The sequence below is a fragment of the Felis catus genome, chromosome E1, assembly GCF_018350175.1.
Source record: "Felis catus isolate Fca126 chromosome E1, F.catus_Fca126_mat1.0, whole genome shotgun sequence".
Lineage (NCBI taxonomy): Eukaryota > Metazoa > Chordata > Mammalia > Carnivora > Felidae > Felis > Felis catus.
Window position 1 is genome coordinate 28,596,860 of NC_058381.1, and position 23,748 is coordinate 28,620,607.

The 23,748-nt window shown below is 45.8% G+C and overlaps 1 protein-coding gene across 2 annotated transcripts; it reads left to right on the forward strand.

The window, feature by feature from the left end:
• Window positions 1-7,043: 7,043 nt before the first annotated feature.
• MKS1 (MKS transition zone complex subunit 1) lies at window positions 7,044-19,565 on the forward strand. Of its 2 annotated transcripts, none has more exons than XM_019817622.2 (18): window positions 7,044-7,169; window positions 7,594-7,703; window positions 9,135-9,205; window positions 9,877-10,032; window positions 11,117-11,214; window positions 11,409-11,537; window positions 11,801-11,905; window positions 12,494-12,602; window positions 13,409-13,465; window positions 14,517-14,559; window positions 14,818-14,883; window positions 16,329-16,399; window positions 16,718-16,787; window positions 16,887-16,994; window positions 17,672-17,868; window positions 18,335-18,417; window positions 18,503-18,600; window positions 18,702-19,565. In XM_019817622.2, the coding sequence occupies exons 1-18, from the start codon at window positions 7,090-7,092 to the stop codon at window positions 18,791-18,793; spliced, it is 1,743 nt and encodes a 580-aa protein (XP_019673181.1). In that variant the 5' UTR covers window positions 7,044-7,089; the 3' UTR covers window positions 18,794-19,565. The 2 variants fall into 2 exon arrangements, with proteins under 2 accessions (XP_019673181.1, XP_003996686.1); XM_003996637.4 differs by having other exon boundaries at window positions 17,672-17,805.
• The last annotated feature ends 4,183 nt before the right edge of the window (window positions 19,566-23,748 follow it).

The window sequence follows — 23,748 nt, forward strand, 5'->3', positions numbered from 1 at the left end:
AAATCTTATTTATTTTATTTAAATATTTTCTAAATGTTTATTTATTTAGTTAGTTAGTTTTTTTCTTTTTTCTTTTTTTTCTTTTATTATTATTTTTTTTTTGTTTATTTATTTTTGAGAGAGAGACAGCATGAGCAGAGGAAGGGCAGAGAGAGAGAGGGAGACACAGAATCTGAAACAGGCTCCAGGCTCTGAGCTGTCAGCACAGAGCCCAACGTGGGGCTTGAACCCACAAGCCATGAGATCATGACCTGAGCTGAAGTCAGGCGCTTAACTGACAAAGCCACCCAGATGCCCCAGAGTATCCATATAAATTTTAAAATAAGCTTGTCACTTTCTGGAAAAAAAGTGAAGCTGGGATTTGGGTATGGATCATGTTGAATCTGTACATCAGTTTAAGAAGAATTGTCATTTTTTAAAATTTCGTTTTATTTTTTATTTGAGAGAGAGAACAAGAGCAGGAAAGAGGGGCAAAGGGAGGGAGGAAGGGGGAGAGAGAGAGAGAGGAAGGGAGGGAGGGAGGAGAGAGAGGGAGAGAGAGAGAGAGAGAGAGAGAGAGAGAATCTCAAGCAGGCTCCATGCTGTCAGTGAAGAGGCCCCTCAGGGTTTGATCTCACTAACAATGAGGTCATGACCTGAGCTGAAATCAAGAATTGGATGCTCCAACTGAGCCACCCAGGCTCCCCAGAAGTACTGTCATCTTAACAGTATTAAGTCTTAGGATATCTTCCATTTATTTAAGTCTTTTTTCATTTTTTGCAATGATATTTTGAAGTTTGCAGTGTTTAAAGTCTTGTGCTTCTTTTAATACATTTATTCCTACATATTTTGTTTTCTGTGATGCCATTGTAAGTGGAATGTTTAATTTTCAGATTGTGCATTGCTAGTGTATAGAAATATAATTGAATTTTTATATTGAGCTTATATTCTACAATCTTGATGAACTCATTGATTAGTTCTGATAGTTATTTTGTGAATTTCTTAAGATTTCCTGTAAATATGATCATGTCTTCTGTAGAAATAGTTTTACTCCTTTCCCAATCTGGATGTTTTTTATTTATTTTTCTTGCTTAAATGCCCTGGCTAGACCCTCAAGAACAATGTTGAATAGAAAGGATGAGAGACATCGTTATCTTGTTCCAAATGTTGTAGTGTTTCATTATCGATCATGTTAGGTATGGTTGGTTTTTTGTTTTTGCTTTTGTTTTAGGTGTCCTTTATCAGGTTGAGGGAGTTTCCTTATATTCCTAATTTGTTGAGTGTTTTTCCCATGAAAGAGTGTTGGATTTTGTCAAAAGCTTTTCCTGCAACTATTGAGATGACCATATGGTTTTATCCTTTCTTCTATTAATATGGTGTATCACACTGATTGATTTTTGTATGTTGAGTCTTACATTCCTGGGATAAATCCTACTTGGTCATGAGGTATTAGCCATTTTATATATTGCTAGATTCACATTACTAGTGGTTTTTGAGGGTTTTTGGATCTATATTTATAAGGGATATTGGTATACATTTTTCTTTCCCTGTTGTGTTTTCTGTCTGGTTGTTATCTTGGTAATACTGGCTTCATGGAGTGAATTGAGAAGTGTTCCCTTTTCTGTTTCTTGGAAGAGTTTGTGAAGGATTGGCATTAATTATTTAAATGTTTGGAAGAATTCACCAACAAAGTTATGTGGCCTGAGTTTTCCTTTCATGGGAAGATTTTTTAAATTAGGAATGCAATTTATTCGTTATAGGTCTATTCAGAGTTTTAATTGATTCTTTGGTCATATTTGGTAGGTTTTTTTCCTTTCTAGGAATTTGTCCATTTCATTGAGGTTATTGGCATACAATTGTTCATAGTAATCTCTTATAATCCTTTTTATTTCTGTAAGGTCTGTAGTAATGCCCCTATTTAATTCTTGAATTTAGGAATTATGTCTTCTTGATGGATTGACCTTTTTATGATCATAAAATATCCTTTGTCTTGATAACAATTTTTGTCTAAAGGTTTATTTTGTCTGATATTACTAGTAGAGTCATTCTCTATTTTGGTTACTGTTTGCTTGGTATACCTTCTCCCATCCATTTACTTTCAACCTATTTCTCTTTGAAACAAAAGTTTGTCTATTGTAGACAGCATATAGTTGGATCATGTTTTTCCAAATCATTCTGCTAATCTCTGCCTTTTGATTGGTGTGTGTAATCCATTCACATTTAATATAGTTATTGATAAGGTGAGGATTTACATCTGCCATTTTTAAAATTTGTTTTCTATATGTATTCTTTTTGTTCTTCTGATCCTTTATTACTGCCCTATTTTGTGTTAGATATTTTCTAGTGTACCATTTAAGTTCCATTACTGTCTTTTTTACTATGTTAAAAAATTTTTGGAGTTATTTTCTCAGTGATTTCTCTAGGGATTATAATTAATATATTAATTAATTAATTAATTAATTAAATGTTTATTTATTTTTGAGAAAGACGGAGTGTGAGTGGAGGAGGGGCAGAGAGAGAGGGAGACACAGAATCTAAAGCAGGTTCCAGGCTCCATGCTGTCAGCACAGAGCCCAATGCAGGGCTCAAACCTACAAACCATGAGATCATGACCTGAGCCAAAGTTAGATGCTTAACCAGCCACCCAGGTGCCCCTATAATTAATATCTTAACTTATAACAACCCAGTTTAGATTAATTCCATTATTATTTCAATAACATACAAAAGCTTTGCTCCTGTATAGCTCTGTTCCCTTCCTCTTCCTTTATTGTCCTACAAATTACATCTTTATTCCTGATAAGTTCATCAACACAGTTTTAAATTCTTCCTTTATGCAATTGTCTTTCAAATCTGATAGAAGGAAAAAAGATAGTACAAGAAAAAAAGTGTACTTTTTTTCAGCTTTATTGAAAAATAATTGGCATACATCACTGTATAAGTTTAAGGTATAAAGCACGGTGGTTTGATTTACATATATTGTGAAATGATTACCACAATAGGTTTGGTTAACATCCATCATCTCATATAGATACAATAAAAAGGAAAGAAAAATAAATTTTACTTTGTGATGAGAACTCTTAGGATTTACTCTCCTAACAACTTCCCTATATAATATATAGCAGTGTTAACTATAGTCATCATGACATACATTACATCCCTAGTACTTACTCTTCTTATAACTGGAAGTTTGTCATTTGTCCACCTTCCTGAAAGGTGGATTAATTAATTAATTAATTAATTAATTTATTTATTTACTTACTTATGAGAGAGAGAGAGCACGTCAGGAGAGGGGCAGAGGGGCAGAAGTGGGAGAGACAGAAAGAGAGATAGAGAGAGAGAGAATCTTAAGGTCTTTCCTAATTTCCAATATGACTTCTTTCTTGAAAAATTATTTAGAAGTTAAATATCAAATACTTTGAATTTTCTGGATCTCTTTCTGCTTTTGATTCTATTTTGGTCTTGGAATGTGTTTCGTATGATTTCAATCTTTTAAAATTTACTAGGACTTGTTTTATAGCCCAGAAATGGTCTTAGTCAATGTTCCATGTGCATTTGAAAAGAATATACATTCTGCTGTAGACTGAAATGTTCTACAAATGTCAATTAAGTCAAATTGGTTGATGATGTTGTTTAGGCCTTCTATAAGCTTACTGATTTTCTCCCCACATATTTTATCATCTACTAAGAAAATATGTTATACCTCTAACTGTAATTGTGGATTTTCCTATTTCTCCTTTCATTTCTATTAATTTCTTGCTTTATGTACTTTGAAGTTCTGTTATTAAGTATATAAACATTTAGGTTTATGTCTTCTTGATGAATTGCATTTATCAATATATAATTAAATTTATAAAATACACCTCTTTATCTCTGCTAATATTCCTCATTTTTAAGTCTATTTGCCTGTTACTAATATAGCCATTCCAGCTTTCTTTTAATATTTGTATGGTAGATCTTTTTCCATCCTTTAACTTTTAAACTTTTTATTTAAAGTGGGTTCCTTGTAGGCAGCATATAGTTGGATTTTACTTTTTATCTAATCTGACAATCTCTGATTTATAATTGGCATGTTTAGGGGCACCTGGGTGGCTCACAAGGTTGAGTGTCCAATTTCGGCTCAGGGCCCTGCATTGGGCTCTGTGCTGACAGCTCAGAGCCTGGAGCCTGCTTTGGATTCTGTGTCTCCCTCTCTCTCTCTGCCCATCCCCTGCTCATGCTCTGTCTCTCTTAAAAATAAAATAAACATTAAAAAAATTTTATAATTGGCATGTCTACATTTTATGGCCTCTGCCTCCATCTTCAAAGTTGGAGAAAAAGAGAATAAAGCAGAAATCAATCCTATTATGCCTCCTAAGATTGTTTCATTCAGGAAGATCTCTTCCTGGGACTGGTGAGTTTGAGGGATATTTATTAGGCACACAGCATGGACACTGGGGGACCGAGACAAGTTTTTGAAGAACTATAATAATGTTCTTCCTTTCATGCTTTCCTAAAGTCTTATTAAGTAAGGAGTAAGGAGAGCCCAAGTAAGCTATAAAGTACAAGTTGGAGAGGGGAAAGGGACAGTGTTGGACTGTTCTGATGTGACTCACTGGTTTTGTAATGAAAAAATTAGGGAAGGGGTTGGGGGCAGGAGTAGATATAAGGAAACAGCACAATTCAAAGGAGAGCCCAAACTCCGTGCTGACGGCTCAGAGCCTGCAGCCTGCTTTGGATTCTGTGTCTCCCTCTCTCTCTGCCTCTCTCTCTCTCTCTCTCTCTCTCTCTCAAAAATAAACATTAAAAAAATCAAAATGCAGAGAAAAGCCCACAGACTGGAGTCAGAACACCTTTAATATAAGCCCAGGTTCTGTGCTTCCTTGTCATAAGAATGTGAGGAAATTTAATTAATGTCTTGGTTTATAAATATGTGATATGAAAGCAATAATATTTGCCCTTCATGATGGTTTGTACAAATGCTTTCTAAACCAGTTTCTCCACATGATGGTGTTATTTTAGGGAGAACACAGTAAATGTCAACTCTGAGCCATCCAGATGAGAGTGGTAGGGTTGCTGGTGATGGTTCAAGAGATTTTGTCCTTTATCCGATACAATCTAAACTTTTGACTCTTAACAAGATATCAGTATATATGTGTAGTGGGAAGCATACCATTCTTGATATCACAGTACAAACTCCTTTCAGAATCTGATAAAAGCCATGAACTTGTTCCAGAAAATGCATGCCACAAAATAGACCCATTGAGCCTCAGTCATAGACCCCAGGTTTAAGAATCCTGATATATAGATACCAGTAAACAAAGAGAAAATACAAAAATCTGGTTTACCAGTAAAAAAAATAATTCATTTATAGTTACTTATACAAATAACTTATGTTTCCATACCATGTGGTACAGTTCCTATTTTGCTTATAATTATGTCAGATTGACTTGGCTATAAGTTTGATTTGGTTACAAACTAAACTTTTTTTTTTTTAACGTTTGTTTTTGAGAGAGAGAGAGTGCGCGCACAGGCAGGGCAGGAGGCAGACACACACACACACACACACACACACACACACACACACACACACACACATACACACACACACACACACAGAATCCAAAGCAGGCTCCAGGCTCTGAGCTGTCAGCGCAGAGCCTGATACGGGTCTCAAACTCAAAAACTGTGAGATCACGACCTGAGCCAAAGTCAGGCACTTAACCAACTGAGCCACCCAGGTGCCCCAATAAACTAAACTCTTGATGCATCCTCCACCTTTATCATTTGTTGTTCATGTAGCATAGTGTTGTCTATTTACAACTTTAAAAGGAAAAATTAGATCATTTCTTAAGAGCTAGAATTCTGCCTCCAGTTTCATCTGTTGAAATAATTATTTCTCACATTGGAAACTGTGTGCTCTTATGAAATAAAATGGTGGGTGAGAGGCAGCAAGGCAGACTGGAAGGTGTTCAGGCTTCAAAAGACAGACCTGGGCTGGAATCCCAGCTCCTTCACCACTTACTAGAGTTCAACCTTAATAAGCCTTTTAAACCCTGGCCTTCCCTAATGTCATCCTTTAAATGGGAGTAACCCTACTTAAGGGGTTTCTATGAGGATTAGGGACAATGCAAACAAAGCACCCAGGCTGTACTGGATGCTAAATAAATGGTGCTATTATTATGGTTAAGCCCTCGGTGTTACACAACAGCAGCTAGGTTGCCCAGGGCTCCCAAAGCCATAAAATCAAACTGGCAAGAGATTGCTGAATTCAGGGGACAATTGCTTACTCTGTTGGGGGAGTAGCAAATGTCAGAGTTCGATAACTGTTGATCTACCTCAAGGTGCCAGAGAGCCATACTCCATATAATGGCGTGTCTTGCTTTGATGGCCAATGAAACATGACTTTCGAATAGCACTTTGTTGGCTTTTCAGGAGGCTAGTGCAATTTCTTAAGATGGTTTAAATATCCGGAACCAACACATTCAGGGGAAAAAAACAGTTCAATAATAACAAATATTCCTTCCTTACTGTTAGCTTCCTTGTTCCTTCTTTCTCCGGCTCAGGGAATACCAATTCAAGGACTAATAACTCTTCTGACACTTTGTTTTCTTCCAAGAATATATTTTCATGTCTGAATAAGTGCCAACGCCTTCCCTGAAAGAATGGGTGCATTCTGAATCACGTTCACCGATTTTCAGGTCAAAGTTTCCGAGCATCAGTGGAAGGCAGTGTGGCGTGATAAGACAAGTCGAGTCGAGACTCAGGTCACCTGGGTCTGAATCTCCATCACCATTTCGGAATCACCATTTCACCATTGTGAAAGGAGTCGGTGGTGCTGCCTTAGTTTTCTCACTTGTAAAGGGCACCAAATCCGGTCCTGGGTGTGAACGAGCTTTGTCGCACGTGCATGCGATAAGGTCGCACGCACATGATCCAGAGGTACCGCAACCTGACCGCACCCAATAGCTCAGGCTGGGTCCCGCCAGCTCCTGTCGCTCGCCTGCGGCGCCGTGCCGGGAACCGTAGGTTGCGCGCGCAGCACCTCCATAGCCTCCCAAACCCCGCGTCTCCGTTGCCAGGGGAACTGGGGCTGTGCGCTTTCCGGCGCTGTCGCGAGGAGTCGCAGCTGTCATGGCGGAGACAGTTTGGAGCACTGACACCGGGGAGGCTGTGTATCGCTCCCGGGACCCCGTGCGCAACTTGCGCCTCCGGTAGTCGCATCGTCCCAGAGCCCTGTGCTTTTATACTCTCAAATAATTCGAGCCTGAACCTCACTTGTTTGCTGAGTGCCCCCTTCCGCTTTCAATCCTGATCTCTGCCTTTCTGGTCTCCTCGCGTCTCCCTCACTACCCTCAACCCTCTCCACTCACAACTTCCAGACCTATCCAAGCCCTCTCAAGTCTCTGCCCTTCTCAAATTCCTCGGAGCTCTGTGTACCCAATACACTCTCTAATCGGCACTCTTTCCCTTAGGATCCCGGGCCGCGCTCGCGTGCACCCGGCACACCTTGGTAGCCCCGCCCTCTTTTTCCTTTTGCTTCCCCGCCCCCCCCCCCCCCCCCCCATCTTTGCTCTTTGTTCATCTCCAGGTTGTATGTCTTGTAATCAGTATTTCGGGCTTTTCTTTTCCTGACAGAGTCCACCTGCAAAGAATCACATCAAGCAACTTCCTCCGTTACCAGCCTGCTGCCCAGCCTGGGAAGGACCTCATAGACTTGGCCACTTTTAGGCCTCACCCAACTGCCAGTGGGTGTTTGGTGGTGATGCGACCCTTTGGGGATCTGGGGAAGGGCCTGGGGCGGTAGTAACCTTTTAAGACCTAGTAGACCCGGTTCTGTAGTCTGAGAAAAGGCATAGAGAGGTTGAGTTCCTTGCCCACGGTCACACGGTCACACGGCTGGTAAATGTTGAAGCAAGGATTTGATCCCAAGCAGTTTCAATTGCTCCATTATGTTGTGTATGGAAATTGAGTAAGACCTGATTCTTGCCATCAGGAGTTGATCCGAATTGTGGTCAAATGTAGTAAAATAACAAAGATTATACCTTAGATATGTTATGAATCTGCCTAGAAACCTAAGTACTGCTTGTGGCATTTTTTTCTAAGAGAAAATATGCCCCAAATTCCTAATATATGTGTATATTATATATACACACGCTTTTAGTATATGTGCTGCCGAAGCAAGCACTATACACACGCTTTTAAAAACAACTTAAAAATTTTTTTTAATGTTTATTTATTTTTGAGACAGAATGCGAGTGGGTTAGGGGCAGAGAGAGAGGGAGACACAGAATCTGAAGCAGGCTCCAGGCTCCAAGCTGTCAGCACAGAATCTGATGCAGGGCTCAAACTAATGAGCTGTGACATCATGACCTGAGCCGAAGTTGGACGCTCAACTGATTGAGCCACCCAGGCGCCCCTAAAAATAACTTTAAGTTTTACATATATCTATACCACACACACATACACACTATTTAAAAATCATTCTTAATTGGCATCTGCTTGAAAAGGGAACATATTAACATCAACTGGTGTCTTGCAGTTTACCTTATCTTGGAAGCCAGAAGAGTGAGGAAGAGAGGACAGTGTTTGTGTTAAATCACTAATCTCTCTGCTTTTGTTGTTTCTGTTCAGATATATTCTTGGGCAAGAGTGGGCTGGTGGGTTGTGAAGCATGTGTCTCTGAAAAAGGCATACTCAGCTAAGAGTGTATTCAATTTGGTTCTTTAAATACTCACCTTTCCTCCTCTCTTCTGGCACTTGGTCTCTTAAAGGTTATAGGGCTTGTGGTTCTAGATATATGGTTTCAGGAATAGTAAAGGTAAAAACACCAGGGTTCCTATCGAGCAAATGTAGACAGTTGGGATTGAGGAAGAGGTATTCAGCCCATATCTAAATTTGACTCCTGACACTGAATTAGATTAAGTAATTCCTGGGAGCCACGACTTCCTTTTATTCAAATTAAAGTAGTAATTAAAACTTCTTGGGTCCTAATCCTGGCTTCTACATATATCCACAGCCTCTCTAACCTTTGTTTAGAGTGAGTGCTTAATAAATCCCCAAACTCCAGCTGGTTTTGTGGCAAATATTAGAGTAGGGACTTCAGTAAAAACCAATCACAGAGCAAGAAGTGGTGCTGATTTGACTCAGACGTTTGACTCACTCTGTGGTCTTTGGAGGTGGACACCGCTCAGAGGAAGAGGAAGAGGAAGAGGTCGTGATTGGGTGGCAGGAGAAGCTCTTTAGCCAGGTGAGCCAGTGTCACTTACCTACATCTACCTGGTCTGCCTCCACCTGGCTGGTAGGAGGGAAAGATTCTTGATACATATTGTCTAATTTCCAGAAAGTTATAGCAGTTTATACATTCCCCTGATGTGCCCTTTAAAGGGCAGTATAACATAGTGACCGACGCTACCCTGTTTTATGATCCTGGGTAAGGCACTTTTCACCTCTGGGTGAAATCTGCCATCTGTAACAGCAGAGTTGGATTAGACCATCCCTCTGGTTCCTTTTAGATCTAACATTCTTGGATCCCCTGCCCTGCATTAATTCAGATAAATGGAAATTGGCTATGGAAACGTCAAATAGCATTAACTCTATAATTAAATGTCTTTTTAATGTTTATTTAGTTTTTGAGGGAGAGAGAGAGAGACAGAGTGTGAGTGGGGGAGGGGCAGAGAGAGCAGGAGACACAAAATCTGAAGCAGGCTCCAGGTTCTGAGCCGTCAGCACAGAGCCTGATGCAGGGCTTGAACCCATGATCCGCGAGATCATGACCTGAGCTCAAGTCGGTCGCTTAACCAACTGAGCCACCCACGCGCCCCAAGTAGCATTAACTCTATAGAACTGATTTGACTAAACAGTTACAGGGACAAAAGTTTGACATATTCTCAGTACATCTCTGTGTCCTTGTTACCTCAGTTTGAAGTAGATCTGTACCGAAATGAAGCGGCCTGTCAGAGCCCTTTGGATCATCAGTACCGTCAAGAGATCCTGAAGCTGGAGGCTTCGGGTGGCAGGAAGAACCGACGAATTTTTACCTACACTGACTCTGATAGATACACCAATGTGGAGGAGGTACTGTTTTTTTCTGGGGTCCCATGGCTTCCTTCTCCTTTTCCTCCCCTAGCTTCTGGTCTCACCGGGTTCTGTATGTTAAGCCGGAAGCCTGTTAAGGGGCAACAGACAGCCTATGTAGGAACTGCCTCGTGCTGCTGGCAGCCAAGCCGGACAGTGGGCACAGTTTTCGGGTGGTGTGGCTGCTCCTTCTCCACCTGCTAGAGGGCCCGGGGAAGCTGGTAGTGTGTCTAATGATAGGCTTGCAGACTACGGACCCGAGGGAAGCAGCCCCTGGGCTGGACTTCCTCCGTTCATCATGAGAGGACACAGGTGGGTGGAGTCCTGAACCATCTAGATAAAACTCATCAGGGGATGCAGCCACAACTCTGAGTCTGTGGGTTTGAAGAGGGATTCAGTACAGCCGTCGGGAGCGGCTTAGTGCCCTTTGCCTGTGCTCACGTACCCTTGTGGACTTGCTTTACGTGTTCGTCCCTGTAGGACATGTTCTTTCTTCCCGGGAAACGTTAAGATCCTTGAGAGTGGAGCCTGTATTTTCTGATTTTTGTCTATGACCTTGTAGCTCTGCAAGGAGCAGGTATTAAATGAATGTTTTTGAAAGATTGGTGCTTATGTTAGGAAGGCTCTGGGTTGGTAGCATATAAAATTTGGGTTTTCTATTTTAGAAAAGTAAATGACATTACACTTAGTGCTTAATTACCCATGCAAAGGACTTTTCACGCGATACTTTGTATCCCATTTGGCATCTTCCAAGTACCTGGTAATGTCAACAGCTACCAGGCACACTCGCCCAACTTTTTGTTGGTGTGTACTCAGAGATTACAGACTCCTTTTAATATTATCATAAAGAAACTCATTTCTGAAGGATGATATGCTGCTAAAATCTTGGAGCAAACCAAGGCATGGTAGCAATCTTTTGTGCCATGTTTGTGCTACTGCTCTCCTCCACTGACACATACAGTTGTGAGGTGTGACTGTTAGATTCGGGTCCCAGATGAGGTTTCAGAAGGAAGGCTTGCCTTCGGTACCTGATCCCATGTGGCCCTGACCAGATGGATCACACAGGGCTGCTCTCTTCTCCTAGCACTGTCAGAAAATGACCACCGCAGCCCGGGAGGTGCCATCGTTCTTGGTTGAGCGAATGGCAAATGTCAGGCGGCGACGGCAGGACAGGCGAGGGATGTGAGTGCAAATCTGTATGGGGGAAGGGTTGGGGGGGGGGCCTTTGTAGTCCTTCCAGGCCAATATCCGGATACGTTCACCCACTCGAGCTTCCCATTCTGCAGTAGGCCCTCCCTGGGTGTGCTCCCCTAGATTCCTCCTTTAGGCTCCTTAGGAGGTGCTGGGGAAGTGACCCTTCCTGCGGTGTCTCCCAGGGAGGGCGGCATCCTCAAGTCGCGAATTGTCACCTGGGAACCATCAGAAGAATTTGTCAGGAACAACCATGTCATCAACACCCCTCTTCAGACAATGTACATCATGGCAGACCTGGGGCCCTATGGAAAGTGAGTGAAGCCTCTCACCCCCCAGCTCAGATTCTCCTCCTCTTCCCTCGCTAACCATCACCTACCCGTTACAGTCATCCTGGGGTATGTGGGAGGGAGGGACTTTTTCCTCTTTTACTTCTTAGTTGTACTCAGAAGAAAGTACTATGACGGTTCTCGCTATAGCCTCTGTCCTCTCGCCTGACGTGGGCTGACTATGTCTTCCTCTCTCTGGAGGTGGGACCAGTGGTCCTGAACCTGGGTGTTGATTTTCTGGTATCTAGGCTTGGCTATAAGAAGTATGAACATGTCCTCTGTACTCTGAAGGTGGACAGCAATGGTGTGATCACAGTAAAACCTGACTTCACCGGCCTCAAAGGACCCTACAGGTGAGGGAAAGAAGAAAGGGAGCGTGGAGACTGGCATTCCTTCCCTTGGCTTCACTTCTGGCCCCTAGTTGAGATTCTGAGAAGTCCTTCATCTTCTCTGATTTCCTTATTCCCAGGCAATGGTTCGTATTCTGTTTTCCGATAGACTCGTAGGATCGTGGGGACCCTGTTCTCAGAAAGTGTGCAGCTATACCAGTTTGAAAGGGATAACTTCGGTGGTGTAGTTAAGTGAAAATAATCCTCGGTGCCGCTACATGAAGGGACCGGCCTGAACAGGGCGAGGGGAGCTCGGCCACATCTCCTCCTCTGGGCTGGCTATTCCTGCTTCCATGTCTTACAATAACAGGACAATAAATTAGAAATGACCTAAACCTACCTGTCTGTTTATTCGGGTGAGAGAACCGGGCGCCAGGGAAGTTGTGCTTTAGGGCTTCCCCGTGACTGTGAGGCAGAAAGGGGCCCCGGACCTATACTCTGTGTCCACCCTGATGCCCTTTCTGCTCTTCCACTTTGTTTCTCTCTCCTGCTCATCATTTGGCCTTTTTCATCGTTGGTGAGAGTTGGTCTTTTTGTGGTTTGACCTGACAGGATTGAGACCGAGGGGGAGAAGCAGGAGCTGTGGAAGTATACTATCGACAACGTGTCCTCCCTCGCACAGCCGGAGGAAGAGGAGCGGGAGCAACGTGTGTTCAAGGATGTAAGAGTGAGTTCGTTCCGAGCACGGGGACGAGCCTTGGTGCCCGGGAGCTGAGCCCACGTCCGAGGTTGATGTGCGCAGTTGCAGTCTTTCTTACATGGGAAGCACTGCTGAGTGTCAGCCACAAGTTTTTGATAACATAACATGATAACAATGACTATTTATTTTGAGTGTTCGCCAAGCTTTGCTAGGCCCCTCACATGCTTTATTTCATTTAGACAATACTACAACCCTTTGAGGTGAATACTTTTATTATTACCGTTTTATAAATGAGGAGACTGAGATTGAAAAGCTAAGAAGTCTGCCCAAGGTCATGGGCTTGTAAGTGCAAAAGCCAGGATTTGGTCCCAGACCAGCAGACTCCAGAGCCTCTGTGCTTCACTTTAAAATGTCAGTGACAGTAGCGTTTGGGGCGCCTGGGTGGCTCAGTCAGTTAAGTGTCTGATTCTTCATTTCGGCTCAGGTCATGATCTCGCGGTTGTGAGATCGATCCCCACGTCAGGCTTCACGTTGGATGTGGCGCCTGCTTAAGATTCTCTCTCTCCCTCTCCCTCTCCCTCTGCCCCTTCCCCTCGCCCCTGTTCATGTGCATGCTCGCTCTCTCTCTCTCTCTCTCTCTCTCTCTCTCGTCTCTCTCTCTCAAAAAATTAAATTAAATTTAATTTAAAAGTCAGTGGCTTGGATGCTTAGGCCTCCAGCTCTCTGCGGCATTTCCTGCCACAGCTTCTTTTCTCCCACCCATTCAGACCTGACCCATGGCCTGGCTGGGGCTGCATCTCTAGTTTTCATGTGGTCTGTTTCCTCAGCTCTACGGCCGCCACAAGGAATATCTCAGCAGCCTGGTGGGCACTGACTTTGAGATGGTGAGTAGCGTGGCTGCCCGCAGCACCACGAGCTGGGTTTGGCCAGGGCATTCGGACTGTGGCTGAGTAATAGCACGTCTCTTAAAGGACATATTCTTTATGCCAGAAGGAAGTCAGAGGATAGCATGTAGAGCACAGTTCTTGTTACGCGTTTTGAAATACAGCATATTGACAGAAGCATTAATGAAAAAGAAAATGTCAGGGAAAAGGTTCTAAAAGGGCACACGTGCTATGGATTGCTTTCTCTGGGGTGGGGGTTGGGTGGTGAGAGGGGTACGTCAGGAATGTTTATTTTGCATTCCCTAAACTTAGTAGTTTTACGTTTTTATCAGTGGTTAACACATGCAGGTGTTCCTTTATAATTGTTTTTAAAAATAAATGTAGGGATGAAAAATGTCTTCCTCATTCTTCATGTGGATATTTTTCTTAAGATGCCCCATGGAGAGGGAAGGGGAATCATTTCTGTTTGTCAAATAATTTAGCTCTTAAACAACCAAAACAAAATAGTTTATGTCAGTCATTCTGTGGTCCTGTTCTTTGTCTTCTTTATTCCGGGAGTTCCATTCCTAGGTCAGGAAACAAGCACAGGATGACCCAGCAGTCTCCCTCTCTCCCCAGACCAATTCGTTATTTTTATATTGCATTAACAGTAGACGGGCAGTGTTAAAAAGTTAGATAAGAAAACACAAGTAATTAAAAAAGTGACCTCCCTCCTTCCTTGACCAGGCGTCGAAAGGGAACAGGGGTGTCCAGCTGCGCCCCCCAACCCTGTATGGCGAAGGGTGGCGGTTGCTTCCCTTGGCTATTCCTGTAAACTCTCTAGACTTCATTGCCCTCCTCACCCTTTAAATTATGTGCTTTCTTTTCTGTTACAAATTTTAGAAATGAAGGAAACCGATCTGTGGAGTGGCAGGGTAGGGAGGAAGCGCAATAGTGACGCACCCAGATCTGGCGGCCAGTGTCAGGTCTTCCTGGGGTTCGTGGACGGGCTGGAGGAGAAGTGCTGACTCCCCCAGATGCCCTGATCTTTTCCCGCTTCTCTCCACCTTAGACTGCCCCAGGTGCCCTCCGGCTCTTTGTAAACGGAGAGGTAGGTAAGTGCCTTGCCAGACAGAGATCCCTTGATGCTTGGGCAGGGGCCCCGTAGAGCTGCGAAGTAGCTCCTGTGGCCGCAGTGGACGCGCCAGGTTGTCTGTACTACTTGGGAAACTCAGTCCTGAGTCTTTCCTGGAAATGCAGAGAGTTCCTGGCCCTCCAGGGACTTGCTTCCTGACGTGTGTAGGCCTTTCAGGACTGAGTTGGGTGCTAAGGGTGATAGGAGAATGAGCTGAAATCATTTCTTGTTTTCTTAGTTTCAGCCCAAGGCTACGAGTATGACAATCTCTATGTGCACTTCTTTGTGGAATTGCCAACCACTAGTAAGTAATTTTCATAAGTCTCTTTTATACCCATTCTGACAATTTTCTAGAGGAATTCAGTCAGGCCTCCTTCCCACCTTTTTTCAAAGAAATAGTTATTGTCTTTTTCAAAGTCATAGATCATTTCCAAGTTGTCAAATCCTGTGGTGACCTTTGTGCATTCACCCTACATGACCTCTCAGAAGCTCGTGGCCCAGCTTGCATTTCCTCACTGAAACTCCTTTAGGCTTCTGGCTCCACACTTCTCTCTTCTTTCTTGTAGGTGGCTCGTCAGTCCCCTTGGTTGTTTGCTCATCTGTTGGTCTTAAAGCATTAGAGTGTCCATGGCTGGGCCTGGGCCTTCTGTTACTCTCTCTTTACAGCCTTTCTAGGTGGTCCCATCCATCCATGACTTGTAATGGCGTCTCAGACCCCCCAGATTTCTCTCTAGCCTTGGCCTTTCCCCCGAGCTCCAGGCTCATATCCAGCTACCTCTTTGTCATTTCTGCTTAGCATGACCCAGAGGACTCTTGATTCTCCTTCCTGCATCAAACCTGCCTTCATGGTCTTCCCCCATCTTAGGGAAAGAGTCCCTTCCCTAAGGGACATGGCAGTGTCATTTACTTAGTTGCTGGTGCCGAAAACCCAGGAGACACCCTGAATTCCTCACTTTCTCTAGCTCCTTGCAGCCCGTCATTCTACCAGCAGTTTCTGTCGGCTTTGTCTTCAAAAGATGTCCTGAACATCGGCTCTCTCGAGCACCCTAGACCAAGCCACCTGCATCTCTCATCTTCTGCCGTGGCCAATGCATTAACTTTCTTACTTACCCTGCTGCTTCCTTTACACCTCATTTGCCACAGGCGCCACAGCCACATGGCTTTGAAAATGGAAGCTAGCTGTGTCTCTCTTCGGCTTTAAACCCCAACAGCTTCCCCTCCCACTTAGTGTAAAAACCAAGCTCCAGAGCCTGAATGAGCTGGCCCCTGCCCATCTCTCCCTCACAGAATTCCAGTCAGACTTTCTGTTCTTGAACACGCAAAGTTCATTTCCACCTTAGGGCCTATTGGGGATCATTTCCTTTGTCTGAAAACCTTTCTGTCTATCTTTGCACGAATGGTTCTTCCGAGTTTAGGTCTCAGCCAAAGTGTCACCTCTGAGAGGTCCTCCCTCACCATCCAGTCTAAATGAGCCTGTTTTATTTTTAGTAGAGCATCTGTCGCTACCCAATAGCCTCTTGTTGGCTGGTTTGTTGTGTTTCCCCTGCCAACTGGAATGTCAGTTCCATGAGAGACAGGGATCTTTTCTCTCCCCAGTGGTGGGTCATAGCACATAGGAGACACTCAGTAAATGTTAAGTGAATGACTGAGTGTGTGAGTGAATGAACCGATAAAGGAACTTTGTCTTTTTCTCAACCACTTGCCTTCCTCCCAGGTCAACTGACTGTATATATGCCCCTTGGCTTTCAGATTGGTCAAGCCCAGCATTCCAGCAGCTCTCAGGAATAACACAGACCTGTGCCACCAAATCCCTGGGAATGGTATGGAAAACAAGAGGGGTATCTGGAGGGGAACAGGACTCCGAAGATTATCAGGACTGGGGAGGATTCAGAGTTGGCTCTGGCCCTTCTCTGTGGGCTCTGCAGGGCTACCTGGTCCAAGGGCTCCCTCTCTGTCTTTCTGTGGATGGTAGCAGCCTGTATTTGGGCGTCCCCTCCCCTCTCAGCCTCTTATTTCCTATCTTGGGTGAGAGTCTTTCCCTGGTGAAGGTATGTCATCGGCCACAGAGAGAACAAGTTCCCGTTGAGGCCTAGCCTATCCCATGACACCGAGTATAAAATAAAACTTCTCTTTTTTAGGATAAGGTGGCTTACTTCTCCTACCCATTCACATTTGAGGCCTCCTTCCTCCATGAAGACGAATCTGCTGGTGAGTAGCTCAGTAGATCCTGGGCCCGGCATCTCCTCTGGTGGTGCCCTCTCGTGGTGAAGGCCTCCTGTGACCTGCTGCTTCTCTCATGTCTCCCAGATGCTCTCCCAGAGTGGCCTGTGCTCTACTGTGAGGTCCTCTCACTGGACTTCTGGCAGAGGTATCGCGTGGAAGGCTACGGGGCTGTGGTGCTGCCCGCCACCCCAGGTGACCTCTTGTCCCTGCCCTCCACGTGGCCTCTGTGCCCCAGCTCCTAAGAGCGAGACTAACACTTCCAAAAGATTCCATCGCTTCCAGTGAGAAGTAGGGACGGTTAGGAATTAGACGCATTTAACTTGCAAGATTCCTTGCTCGTTTTGAGGAATTTCCCCCGCTCTGTTAGAGACAACTGAGTGAAATTGCAGCTAACCGCAAAGTAGGGCAGCCTGAGCATCTGTGGCGTCCGCTCCGAGCTCCGCTGATTTGACTCGCGGCCTTGAGGGACCGGCTCAGGCAGGGTGGGCTCTCGGCACACATGTATTGGATGGATCAGCATTCATTTTGAAGTAATAGCCACTGTCTTCTGTTGTCAGGCATTGCACTAAGCGCGTCTCGTTTCATTCTGCCGACCTCTCTGCGAGTGTAGGCGCTATACCATTTCCGTTTTACCAGTGAGGAGAACGGAGATCATGGGGGTTAAGAAACTTGACCTGGGTGTGCAAGTAACAACTGGCAGAGCTTTTAATTTCTAGCTGATTGATTTCCAAACAGGTGCCCCAAGCCCCCATGATAACCTTCACCAGAGGTCAGGTGTTTTCGTGGTTGGTAGGCCTGTGTCATTGCTGGGGGTCAGTGAGAGACCACTTGCCCTTTCTGGCTGTGGCCCCATTGTCCTTTCTGCATAGGCTCTCACACCCTGACAGTCTCCACGTGGAGACCCATGGAACTTGGCACCGTGGCTGAGCTGAGGAGGTTTTTCATTGGCGGCTCTCTGGAACTGGAGGACCTCTCCTACGTGCGGATACCGGGAACCTTCAAGGTCACTTTTGTCTCTAGGCAGACTTCATGCTGGGAGCTTAGGTTCCTGTCTCTTCTGGAGAAGGTGGGATCAGGGTTAAGGCCCCTTAATTGCATCATTATTACTTAGTCCCTTCCTGCCTGTGGTTTAAGCTGGAGGTCATGGCCACATCTTGAACCAGGTGCAGACATAGGAGATCCTAGGAAATCTCCTATCCTAGGAGATCTCTGGAAATGAGTATACTCAGAGATTCCCCTGGTCCCGTCAGAGTTACTGGCCCCTCCTTCCAGCCCATCACGGAGGCTTCAGTAATCGAAGGTGGGGAGGATTGGCAGGCTGCTTATAAGGCTGCTATTCTCCAGGGAGGTTGGAATGTTCCCTCATTTACAGTTGGGAGCCCAGTGTTAGCCTTGAGATGATGGAGTCTGGGTGCTGGAATGAGGTTTCCCCATTCTCTCCGAGAATGGGAGTAAGGATGGGGGTGAGGCCAGCGTGCTCCTGGGATCTAGAAGCCACAGAAGCCTGACGCTGTCTTAACTGCACACCACAGGGAGAGCGTCTGAGCCGCTTTGGGTTCCGCACTGAGACCACAGGCAGCGTCACCTTCCGCCTGCACTGTCTGCAGCAATCCAGGTGAGTAACCCTGGCCTCTGCCTCGGGGAGCCTTACCCCTGAGGGCTGGAGAGCAGCTGTGGCCGTGTGGTGGGTTTGTGTGCAGGGCCTTCATGGAGTCCAGTTTCCTCCGGAAAAGGATGCAGAGTGTGCTGGACCGTCTGGAGGGATTCAGCCAGCAGAGTTCCGTTCACAGTGTGCTGGGTAGGTCTCCCTGCCCCCCGCAGCCGGCCACCCAGCACCAGCAGCAGCCACGCTCCTCCCCACAGTGTGGCAGCTGACTGCTATACTTGCTCCCCTCGCAGAGGCCTTCCGTCGCGCCCGGCGCCGCATGCAGGAGGCCCGAGAAAGCCTTCCCCAGGACCTGGTGAGCCCTTCGGGAACCATGGCGTCCTAGCTCACTGCTGCACTGGCCCCTGGGCAAGAGGACAAGATGCGTAATGGCTAACGCTGGTGTCCCCCTACCTTCGTCCTTCTGACTGGTGACCCCATTGACCTGCCGAGAACCAGAAGAGCTGAGAAAATCCCAGGCCGGTGCCTCTGCCTGGTCTTCAGCAGGGTCTCCTCCCTGCTGCGAAGCAATAAAGCTGGAGACCCTATGGTCCCCCTCTTCATATTTCATTTACTGCAAGTGGGAGTCACCCCAAGGCAGACTTATTGGTTTAGCTCCGTTTGGGGTGACCCCACAGTTAGCTCAGTCCTCAACACAGCCTCTTTTCTGGCTTGTCTCACTGTCTCCCAGCGGAGAGCCGCAGGCAACTCCTGGTCTGCAGCCTGCATTACGGATGGAGGTTCAAGGCGCACCGGGGTGGCTCGGTCGGTCGGTTCAGTGTCTGACTCTTCATCTCTCACCTCAGGTCTTGCTCTCACAGTCGTGGGTTCGAGCCCCGCATTGGGCTCTGTGCTGGGCGTGAAGCCTACTTAAATTAAAAAAAATGTAAAAAGAACAATGGAGGCTAAAGAAAGGTGAGAGATATCTTGAGTTCCCGGCCCGAGAGCCTCAGCCTCCTCTTTCCAGGGTAGCCTGGGCTTGCTGCTTGGGCTTGTTGTGTTTGGAGATACAGCTTACTTCTGGAGTAAATGAAGGCTAAAGGCAGTGCCCAGTCCTTTCTGCTAGCTGGGTAGTACCTTTATTGTGTTTTCTTGTACATAAAAACTTTGTATATTGACTGATGTGTTGGCTGGTTTTCTGCTCAAGTTGCTGGCGTGGCCAAGGTGTTCTCCTGAATCTTCCCCTTTTCTACCCTTTCCTATCCATAGTGTCTCTTTTGGTTCTCTTATGTGAGCCTGCAGGAGAGCCTTAGGGGTTAGTGCCACCGGTGTCCTGGCTGTGCTCCTTCTAGACATTTGGAGCAAAGCCCAAATGTCATGCCCTCCCCAGCCTAACTCAGAAACCAGCTCCTGCCCCCCAGCCGTCCTTTATTGGTACGAGCAGAGCGTGCTGCCCAGCCTGCAGGCTCCAGCAGAGGGTTGTGGGATGGCCAGGACCAGGTGTGGGGTGGCCTGCAGCCACGGGCAGGTGTGGGGGACAGGCTGGGAAATAGAAAAAAGAAGCTGGAAATCGTTCAGATGACTCTTCCTGCCTGGGCCTCAAGAACTCCTTTCACCCAGAGCTGATGCCTGACCTTCTACCTAAGAGGTTCCCAAGGTGGGAGGGTTCATTGCTGCTGGGAGCCCCAGCCGTGACTCCCAGCCACAGAACCAGCCCTGAGCCATAGCCAGCAAAAGTGTCAGCAGGCGTGCTTGCTCCGGGGGAGAAGGTAGCCTTGTGGTCTTCCCTACGTGATCCTGTGTCCGAGGCTGCAGACGTGGAATGGGCTCCTGCGGAAGCAGCACAAGTGGGCCAGTGTGGAACTTGCTGGGTGTCCAGACATGGAGCTGTGTCGGGGTGTTGATGACTGGGCTGGGGTTGATTCGACACTTCCCAATTGTCCCCCCAAGTCCTGAGCCTTGGATTAACAGTCCAGAAACTAGCATACCGGAAAGCCACCAGGGGAGAGTACCCTGTCTCTAGTGACAAGTTTTGTTGTCTCTGCTGAGAGGCCTAAAGGGTCTCAGCCATCTGGTCCAGGGAAGGATGTGGAAGCCTGGCCCCACCCAGGGCTGTTGGAGGAGGGCCCCCCCACCCCCTTACCTGCAGAGGCCTCATTAGCCTTGCCAGGCTGACGGATCCAACCTGGGGATGCGGTGCAGCTTACAAAGCCCTGGGGGTAAGTGTTGGCCCTGAAGATGTCCTTCGAAATGGTGGGGATACCAGTATGGTCATACACAATTCCAGACCAGGAAACCTGGCCCAGGGCCTCGTGTGTTAGGGAGGAATTAACAGGACGGGCACCCATTGCATGCCAGATGCTTCACATCATTTCATTCACTTCTCCAGAATTCCTGCGAAATAGGTATTATTTCCATTTTAAAGAAACAGGTTCAGCAGTCAAGTAAATTGCCCAGTATAAATGCACAGTAATTTAGCGGCCAGGACTGGATTTGAACCCAGGTAGATACCAAATCCAAATAAGTCAAGTGTTTAACCCTAAGTTTAGGAAGGAAACCAGATTTAGCCCTTTCTGTCCATGTTTTCTGGGATCCACTAGCCAGGAAGAGCAAGGCTGACCAATCTCATGGGTTAAAGGTGCCCGTAGTTCAGGCAATATCAGCCTTGCCTGGCCCACTGTCTCTCTCCCTCTGACCAGTCTCTCCCCAGAGGAGCCTCCTGGTCTTAGACCCTGTGAACTTGGAAAAAAATGAATCTAAAAAAGGCACTTTCCCCCTTGCTGAGACTTGAAATGCTAGTGCTTTTCTGCCCTTCCTCTGGGGCTGGTCTCTTTAGGGTAGGGTCACTTACCTGTCACCATTTCAGGCTCTTGTGAACTGGTTTTCAAAAAGAGAAACCAGAAGAGGCCCCACTTGGGCCCCTGGCGGAAGAGGCTCTGCAATGGCCCCAATCCAGACATCAGTATTGTCAGGTGTCCCATACAGCTTCAGGAGCTTCCTTGCCAAATCCGGGTTTTGCAGCACCTGGCTAAGCTGTGCCAGATTCTGGGGCTGGGAAAGCCCACAGAAGCGCCTCCGAGCGTTGTGCCCTGTAGGGAGAGGGCCAGAAGCGGATTCAGTCTGACTTCCCTTTAGCTTCTACTTCACAGTTTCTCCTGAGAGAGCTCTGTGGTCCGGAAATGTTAGGCAGGACAAGATCCCTGCTGACAGAAGAGGCCCGAACCTTCCAAATGTCGAACCACTGCGTTCTAATTTTCAAAGCAAGTGGACAACCAGGCTTTGTGAGTGTGTCCTAACATAAGAAGCTGCAGTAATCCAACACTCATAACCACAGGGATGTGATTTATTGGGCTCAGGCACATCAATTAGGTGCAAATAAGATAGGACCTAGAACATAAAAGACTCTTAATCAGGTTTGTAGCAGGAATGAGTGAAGAAGTAAATAAGTGAACAAACCAAGAAATGAAATGTGGTTAATCTACTCAGAAAAGGAACACATGCTATGATTCCATTTACACAAAAGACCCAAAATAGGCAATTATGTAAAGATAGAAAGATGATCAGTGATTGTCAGGGGCTGGAGTAGGGACGGGGAGGGACTATTATTATAAGGTTTCTCTGTGAGTGATGAAAATGTTCTGACATTAGCAGTGGAGATCAATGGGCCAAAGACCTTAACAGGCAAAACAAAAACAAAAAACAAAAACAATGCACAACTCTAAATTTACTGAAGTCATTGATAAAGTCATTGAATCATATATTTCATATGGGTGATTTTTGGGATGTGCTAATTATGTCTCGATAAAGTTGCTTTAAAATTTGTTTTCAGCTGCTCAGAAATTTCCAAAGACCAGCCATACTGATTTCTCTGCTATTAGGATCCCACAATAGAACCAAGCCCGATGATGGGGTAGGGACCAGCAAGATACGAGAGAGGTTTGGCCCAATCTTGAAGAAATGCTTGCCCAATATTGTCCATTGAACTACAACTCACAAATACCACCTTCCAGCTGAGCAAAGGAAAATGATGCAATGTCTTACCTCACTAAGCACAGTTATGTGATTATCTCTTCTGATCCTCACAATACCTTTGTGAGGCATTTTGTAATCTCCATTGTATCAATGGATATTTGCTTGAGCAACTGTGACTTTTAAAAAAATTTTATGGGGGTGCCTGGGTGCTTCAGTTGGTTAAGCATCCAATATCGGCTCAGGTCATGATCTCGTGGTTCGTGAGTTCGAGCCCCAGGTCGGGCTCTGTGCTAACAGCTCAGAGCCTGGAATCTGTTTCAGATTCTGTGTCTCCCTCTCTCTCTCTCTGCCCCTTCGCCCCGCTCACATTCTCTCTCTTTATCTCAAAAGTGAATAAACATTTTTAAAAAATTTAAAAATGAATGTTTTTAACATTTATTTATCTCATTTTGAGAGACAGAGAGAGAGCACAAGTGCGGGAGGGGCAGAGAGAGAGAGAGGGAGACACAGAATCCGAAGCAGGCTCCAGGCTCTGAACTGTGAGCACAGAGCCCCACGCGGGGCTCGAATCCAGGAATCATGAGATCATGACCTGAGCCGAAATCAGATGCCTAACCAACTGAGCCACCCAGGCGCCCCCAACTATGACTTTTTTAAGGTCACTCCACCATTAAGTGGAGTTCAAACAAGATCATCCAATTCCAGGTTTGGTGTTTGGAATGGAGGAGACTGTCAGAGCTAGTATCTGGAGAATATTTCTGGGACAGCTTGGAGGAAAGGGTATGGGGGGTGGGGGCACAAAAACTGTGTGGCCCTTGGGTGGGGGCCGGGGGCTAGCAATCTCAGCTCTCCATCAGGGTGCACCCACAGCTCTTTAGTTGTCAATAGCACCCGCGTGTAAGGAAGAAAGAAACTCAGGTTCCTGGGTGCCTGCTGTGTGCCTGCCAAGTGCTGTGTTAGGTGAGGTAGAGACTGCCCCCACTCCGTCATACACGGCCAAAGATTAGCCAAAGCAGATGGGGCTTTGGGTTGTATTTGGACAAAAAAGTAGGGAGTTCAGGGGAGGGAGAGGGGAGCAAGGCAGTGACCAAAGCCTTCCCCTAACATTGTAGCTTAAACAAGGGGAAGAAAGAAATTTTGAACATGATTCAAATTTTACTACTTCCTAGTTATGTGGCCTTCAGAAAATTACTAGATATCTTTGAGCTTATTTCCTCATCTATATGGCTGTAATTCCTCATCTATGGCTGTAATTGTTGCTTCTCAAGATCATTGGCAGAACTAAATGATTAATATCCATGAAAATTCCTAGCAGAGTGCCTACGTTTTCTTCTTTTCCGGGATGAATTTTTCTTCTTTCCTGGGATTCTTGTGTCGTCACAAAACAGC

Excerpts from the sequence above, each read along its gene's own strand:
- MKS1 (XM_019817622.2), top strand. The coding sequence starts at position 7,090 with ATGGCGGAGACAGTTTGGAGCACTGACACCGGGGAGGCTGTGTATCGC. Across the intron at positions 10,033-11,116 it reads GATACACCAATGTGGAGGAG|CACTGTCAGAAAATGACCAC; the intron begins GTACTGTTTTTT and ends CTCTTCTCCTAG. Across the intron at positions 14,884-16,328 it reads TGTGGAATTGCCAACCACTA|ATTGGTCAAGCCCAGCATTC; the intron begins GTAAGTAATTTT and ends CTTGGCTTTCAG.